The 7,443-nt window shown below is 32.6% G+C and overlaps 2 protein-coding genes across 2 annotated transcripts; one reads left to right on the top strand and one right to left on the bottom strand.

Annotated features, from left to right (window-relative positions):
- Positions 1-854: 854 nt before the first annotated feature.
- Positions 855-2,921, top strand: LOC119664379 (putative nuclease HARBI1). Its single transcript, XM_038073882.1, has 3 exons — positions 855-1,818; positions 1,881-2,248; positions 2,344-2,921. The coding sequence occupies exons 1-3, from the start codon at positions 1,511-1,513 to the stop codon at positions 2,919-2,921; spliced, it is 1,254 nt and encodes a 417-aa protein (XP_037929810.1). The 5' UTR covers positions 855-1,510.
- A 3,248-nt stretch (positions 2,922-6,169) lies between these two features.
- LOC119664378 (mediator of RNA polymerase II transcription subunit 15-like) lies at positions 6,170-7,427 on the bottom strand (the record flags this gene model as incomplete). Its single annotated transcript, XM_038073881.1, is given in 1 exon segment — positions 6,170-7,427. A coding segment is annotated over 1 exon segment (1,258 nt), but the record flags the coding sequence as incomplete, so codon positions are not given.
- Between the last annotated feature and the right edge of the window lie 16 nt (positions 7,428-7,443).

Raw genomic sequence — 7,443 nt, 5'->3', positions numbered from 1 at the left:
ATATAAAAAAAATATAAAATATATAAAAAAAAATATAAAATATATAAATATATAACGAGTTTTCAAATATGTTTTGTTTACATTTTGACATCCAAATAGCTTGAAATTTGTTCCATTTTTTATTTCGTTTCACTTGCATATGCAGCATTACCATTTCTAAAAACCTAAATGACGAATAAATTGGGTTAAATTCGGTCACTTAAAGACCATAAATGATCATTTAAAACTGCTAAATGAGCAAATAAATTATAATTTAGTCCCTTAATGATAATTTAGCTTCCGTCTGTCAATGCTATAAAGATTATAGAAAAACAAACACAAAATTTAAAAACTTGGAAATGAAAACAGATCCATTACTATTTTAACAAAACAACATTCCATATAAGTGTGGTGCCCATGACCTATGTACATCATTGTTTAATATGGCAAGTCATTGCATAAAGTAACAAAAGTGACATAATTTATTGAATGCACATTTGTCGCTTTGTCGTTTTGACTTTGATCATGTTACACTTTTAAATTTTGTTTGACTCACGCCGTTATGATTGTGCACTCGTAACATGATGCGCGAGCTAAACGTTTTATCATATGTGGTCATTGTACGGTAGTAACACAAATTCCTTTAGAGAAATGTTAAACCTTATGAATAACACTTATAATAATATATATAAGTAAAAATGCATAAGAAATAGATAACATATGTTAGAATAGTAAAATAGATACTATGAATATCTTACATGTAAAAATTATATACTTTATCAAAAATTGGGAGTAACCAATGTATTGATTGGTTACTCAAGAATATATAGGAAATAAATAATAAGTTTAGTAGATAAGAATATTTTGTATAAATAGAGTAAGATTTTACAAATAAATCAGATTCTTTTAGATTCTTTTGCAAAGGCAACAAGAATAAACTATATGTTATTTTGAATCTCTGGTTATATGCGGCATATCTGCTGGTAATACCATTAAGGCGGCTGAAGAGCTTAGAAAGTACTTAAAGGCAGCTGAAGAGCTCAGATTAATACTTATCCTTGCTAGGTCGAAACCTTTTGGGGCTCTTAATTACAATCCCTTAGCAATCCTGTCAAGTTAATACATATCAATGTATTGGATGAAGAACCTTGCATGGCAATCCTGAAGCTACACATCTTTGCATGGCATAATCTTTGCATTATATTATGAACATCCTTAATAATATCATTACATGGCGATCCTGCCATCCTTTAGTAATAACATTACATAAGACTCACATTGAGTGTTAAGGTTCAGTTAGACGGTAGTTAACGTAAGATGTTAAGAAGAAACGAAATGAAAATTTCGCTTTAAGTTAAGGCGGTGTTAGACGGTAAGTAAGCAGCTGATTTTGTTTACATTGGAACATGCAAATGAAATATTTTCAAAAGTTCCAGTCGGTAGTTGAGTGTCCGCAAGTGTAGTGAAATTCTGTGTTATTTTTGTTGAAAGTGAAATAATTAACAATAGTTTAAGTAAATTATTAACAAATATGTATAATCAAAATGAATTGACTGTGCAAGCTTGTAATTTGTTTCTAAACATATTGCGCTTGTACAGCATGAGAAATCAAATGCGCAATAGAAGGTGGCGAGTTCGTCCTATTAATGTGGATCGTGCTCTACATGGCTATTACCGAAAAACGTTTTTAGCCATAAAAGAAAAAGATAACGAAGAATTTTTTAGTCATACACGGATGTCTAAAGAATTATATACTTTATTATTGAAGTTAATAGCTCCTTCTGCGACAAAATGTGGGCAGCAAATAAATGCTGATGAACGTTTATCACTTACTCTTTTGTAAGTTACATGTACTGTTTTATTAGTAATTTTAGTAAAAATAACACGAACATTTTTTAAAGGTATTTGGCACATGGCGTCCCTTTACAGAGTTTATCATGGAGCTATAAATTGGGAAGAACTACAGTTAGAAACACCGTGTTGGAAATGTGTGATATTATTTGGCAACTACTATCACCAATATATTTAAGTGAACCTACAGAAGAGCAATATCGGCATATTGCATCAGATTTTTGGCAAACATGGAACATTCCAAATTGTGTTGGTGCAATTGATGGCAAGCATGTTGCTATTAAATGTCCTCGGCGATCAAGTTCCCAATTTTTTAATTATAAAAAATTTTTTAGCATCGTACTAATAGCAGCTTGTGATGCTAAATACACTTTCACTTCGGCAAGCTTGGGAGCATATGGTAGTCAGAGTGATGGAGGTAGTTATATTTAGTTTGTATAATAATGTATTGTTAATATAATAATAATATAATAATAATGATATAATAATATAATAATGATTGTTAATTTGTAGGAATATTTCGAGTAACAAGATTTGGTAAAGACTTTGCTGAAAACAAATTACCGTTCCCTCGCAGTATTCCTTTACCATTAATTTCGCAACCATTCCCTCATTACTTCGTCGCTGATTGCGCTTTTCCACTAAAGAATAATCTAATGAAACCATTTCGAGGAAATGTTACAAATAGAATACAAAAAGTATTTAACTACAGATTATCTCGGTCACGTCGAGTGATTGAAAATGCTTTTGGAATTTTAACAGCGCGATGGAGAGTAATGAGAACAACAATGGAGTTTAGTCCAGAAAATGCAGAAAAAATTGTATTGGCATGTTTGGTGCTTCACAATTTCATTATGCTGCATGATACAAAGCGATGGTACTGTCCGGAAAATTTTACAGACATTGAAATGGAAAATAATTCTGTAGTTAGAGGAGAATGGCATAACGAATTAATATCTGTTGAAGGACCATTGCCTTCCGTAACGTCTTTTGTACGTCGTGGTCCAGATAATGCATACAATTTGAGAATGTACCTAGCTAATTATTTTGTTAATGAAGGTGCAATTCCTTTTCAAAATCATATTAATTGAAAGAAAATACTATTGCATAGAATTTATATAATTTTTTTTATTAATGTGTTTAAAAAGCCATTTATAACATTATTATTATCAAATTAAAATATTTTTTCTTAAAATTAATAAAATTGTTTTTATATTAAAATATTACATTATTATTATATATAAGATATTAATTATTGATATTATAAAATAAATAATATTAACTATTATAAAATACAATTACCTATTGTAAAAATGTTAATAAAATAAATTTATTAAAATATTTTCTGCTGATTATTTTTGCTATATAGAAATACAATCAATATTCAGCAATATTAATAAAATAATTATATAAAAAAATATAATATAAAAAAAAAATTTATTAATAATCACATTCATAATCACAATATTTTTTCGTCTACTCTCGTTATAGTAAACATATTCCGCACATAATTCCACCCTCATCAAGGTTTTGCGAGCAACTGAGCACAGTTTTTAAAATCGCTGAACGTCAAAACCTAATTGAATTTGATTTTTCTATAAGTTCGCCACATATGTTTATTTCGTTCCTATCAAATACACAGGTTTGGTTGTTTGTGCATTTCGCTTTGACTTAACTTCTTACGTTAACTACCATCTAACTCCACCTTTAGATTTCAAATAAATCAACGTTGGTACTAATTACGAAAGCAAACACATATTTCTAAATAACTGACTATTCGATGGTACATACCATTTGATTAAAAAAGAACGAGAAGTTAAAAAAAAACGCAAAATTTTCATTTTTAATAATTTTCTTTTTATCGCCTTCAAAGTGCTCTCCTCCTGACCGTTTGACCATTTCACCGTCCGGACTTTGGCGTTCTCTTTTCGGTTTTGGTTCATATCAATATCAATACTTTGATATTGATATTGATTCGAAAATTTCCTAAAATATAGTCTTTGAGATGATCTTTCTTTTAAATATAATTTGAGCCCAAATTAGCATTTGAGGCATTTAGCGTGGTCCCAAGATTACTTAAAAACTATGATAGGTGGAAAGCTGAATTTTAGTGTCTGGAAAACTTATATTATTATCTAGATTTCAAATTATCTAGATTTATTATGGTTTTCCGCCCACTGCCACACCAACCCCCCATACTTTATTTTCATATTAAATCGATTATTATCGTTAAAAAAAGCTTTTTACACTCATTAGACTATACATATACATGACGTACATAGCAACACAACTTCGTGCAAAAAATTGGCGTGATCCGCCCATTACTTCCTAAGTTATTTGCAGTTTTATGCAATTTTACGAAATTACGATTTAGCAAAAATTGAACCAACTTTAAACCCCCTTATAGCTTTTCTACTATTTATTCCAAAATGATCATTTTTGATTTTTTTTTAAAGCTTAGGAAATTGTTATTCATTATGTGTAAAAAAAATTTCAATTTTAATTATCAATAAAATTTTATTAGCGAAATTGCACAAAAAGTCAGTAATTTTTTCATGGTCATTTCCACATCTATCTGCAGTACCCAAAAAAGGCATCCGAGTTTTTTCATGAAATTTTTCCTACTAATAGCCAAATAGTTAAACTTTACAAAAAAAAATTGATCTGCGCACTCTATGTTTTACACCTATTTTGGTCTTCAGAAACCAGCGAAAAATTACGAAAAATATGACCTTCAATAAACTTCATTTATTTCAACAACAAACTTGTAATGAACCTACTTTTTCCTAGCCGGGGTAGTTCTCAGCCTAGTCCAAGGTCTTACAAGAAAATTTCTATTCGCGGGGACCCAGCGTTCAACTAATGTCGTTTCTACCGTTGAAGTAAGATGTCGTAACACAGTAATTATTTTCGAATTCAAGTTTTTTTTTCCCTCTCTGGTACATCAGGACAGCTTACAATGTCCAACGTTGATTATCAGGAACCGCCAATCACCTTAAACTTTGCCACGTATCGGAGACAAAGAGACACCAAAGCCGCGCCACGTCGTTTGCTTATGGTGTCAACACGTTTATAATCTTCGAACGAGCACCAGTACAAAATCTTTTAGTTAACCACTGTTAAAGCCGTCAACTATTTCTTTTATACTGGGGCTATTATCACTATTATCCCGAGCACCAAAATAAATTTTAGTAGTAAAAATCAAAGTTTTATTTGACACTTTTTGCTCTTAAGCAATTTTTAATTTTTTTTCAAAAAAAAATAATTAAAGTTGTAAATCAAAATTTAGTTTATAAATAATTTTTGAATTAATTATTTCTTTATATGGACAAAAACTGAGTAATTCACACCACCGGTACGTTGCGTTTCGTTTAACATAACCACGAGCCAAGAGACCGAAAACTTCTCCGCTTGCGCCTTTTATTCTCCTTTTTTCCTAACTGCGTCGAGCGGACTTTTTTGTTAGCCGTTGTTCGGTCAATACCCTCAACATTTCCCCTCATCAGGCATTCTGTTGTAGACTTCTGAAAGCTTTAAATTACACTCGCAGCTTTTTTTCCTATTATCCGCTGCAATTTTTGGCGATCAACCGAAATGCACAAAGCAAATTAATAAATGACATTTCTCATTTTTTTCTATTTTTGTTTTGATTATGCTTTGTTTTTTATAAAATGTGTTTCATGCGGTTCGGGAAAATAATTTAAATCTATTTTAATTAATATAGTTCGAACTATATTAATTAAAATCAATATTCGTCAGGGTATTTCAAGGTATGTATAGCATATGTTAGATATGTTGGAGTACATAACATCAAATTTTATTTAATTATAGTTATCTTTGACGTCAGCATTTTTGTGAAACGTGTGAAAATGTGAACGTGTGAAATGCGTATTGTGTGACTAAAATTTATTCAAAAAAATTTAGTCGTCACACTCCCTCCTTCCTTTACGAGAGGATATCAATACGGATATCTCCATTTCTGGCAATACGAATCAGTCGAGTCTTGCCGTCCCATGTAGCCTTGAATCGATGACGCCTGCCTCTGGACCACTTCTTTAAATCATAGCCCTGCTTCTGTAACGTTGCTTTGGACTCTTATATATTTTATAGAAGTCGTGCTGCTCCTTGATGTGGCGATCGTCTTGCTGAAATACACTTCGATGTTTCACTTGTTGCTGTCGACTTTGAATACTAGGTGGATTTTGCGATGCGTGACATACTTCTACTTGTTTTAGAAGACGGATTGTTTTTTCCTTTAGGTGAATCGGACTATTTTCCTTTTGATGTAGTAGTTGTGTTAATGCTAATGATTTGGTAAGACTAAGTATTTCGTCATGTTTTTGACCTTTTGTCGAATTCGTTTTGATAATTTTATCTTTTTGCTTCCATGGTATTAGCGAAGTCTTTGACGGTGCTTGTTCTTGCGAGATGTTAAACACTTCTTGTACTGCGTGCTCTGGGGTATCTAGTAGCTGTTTTCCATCTGGACGTGGCGTTACATTGATAGGGCTTGAACTTCGGTGTCGTTGTACTTCTTCAATATTACTAGGTCTTGAATCTTGCTGTTGTGCCATGTGCTCATGTTTATCTTGCTGTTGACCAAATTCTGCTGGCATTTCGTTGAATTTAGGATTTGGTTGTCGTGGTATTTCTGGTATTTGCTTTTTTATATGTTTTAGATCTTGGTGCTGTGCTGCTTGCTTCATTTCAACTTGTAATATTTCCTGTTTTTGTATGACTCGTGGTTGACAATACTCTGCTGACATTTCTTTGACTTTAGGACTTTGTTCCGGTTGTACTTCTAGTATTTGCAGCCTGATAGAACTCGGATCTTGCACTTGTTGCATTTGTTTCAATTGGACTGGTAATGATTCTTGCTCTTGTGGAACTTGCTGTTGTTTACTTATTTTTGGATTTTCTGGGATTAGTCTTCGATCTTGCGGTGATACATGATGTTGTTCCGCGTCATTTCGATGTCGCATGCTTTGTGTTGGTATACTTGCTGGAGTAGTTGAAGTTATAATTTTAGATGTTCCTGTAGGTGTTTGCTTGGTGATTGGCTGGTGTTGCTGCTGGTTGCGGAAAGGTGACTTGGAGACTGGACTATGAATGACTTTATCACATTTCGGTGTATTGGCTATGCGTCTCATGGTCTTCTGTATTATCAGCGGTCGTGCACATTCCACTGCTACGCGCCCGAAGATTACCTCGCTATCTCGTGCTCGACTTACTTCATTTTGCTCTTCGCGTAATTCTTCGAAGTCCTCAGTTAGTGCTATTAATTCCTTCAGACAAGTGAAATTCCGACGTTTGATGTATATTTGGTACTCTGTGCTCATGTTGCGATATACTCGTTCTAATTGCGACTCTTGATTTAAACCTGCGTGTCGCATTAGTTTTTGTAGTTCCAAAAGATACATTTTAAACGTCTCTCCTGGTTTCTGCAATCGATTTCTCAGTTCGTCCTCCAATCGCTCGAAATATTGATGTGGTAGAAAAAATTTCAGAAAATCTCTCTTGAACGCTTCCCAGTGATTCCAGTCTTTCTTATTGTATCTAAACCACACCAAACCTTGTCCATCTAGTAACAGGGGCATTGTTCGAGGCAACATG

The sequence above is a fragment of the Teleopsis dalmanni genome, unplaced genomic scaffold (genome assembly GCF_002237135.1).
Source record: "Teleopsis dalmanni isolate 2A unplaced genomic scaffold, ASM223713v2 unscaffolded_contig_1852, whole genome shotgun sequence".
Taxonomy (NCBI): Eukaryota; Metazoa; Arthropoda; class Insecta; order Diptera; family Diopsidae; genus Teleopsis; species Teleopsis dalmanni.
This window is presented reverse-complemented; position numbering and strand designations above follow the sequence as displayed.

Bases quoted from the DNA above. Each gene is read 5' to 3' on its own strand.
- LOC119664379 (XM_038073882.1), top strand. From the start codon at position 1,511: ATGTATAATCAAAATGAATTGACTGTGCAAGCTTGTAATTTGTTTCTA. The intron at 1,819-1,880 runs GTAAGTTACATG...CATTTTTTAAAG, and splicing joins CGTTTATCACTTACTCTTTT to GTATTTGGCACATGGCGTCC. The intron at 2,249-2,343 runs GTAGTTATATTT...GTTAATTTGTAG, and splicing joins TGGTAGTCAGAGTGATGGAG to GAATATTTCGAGTAACAAGA.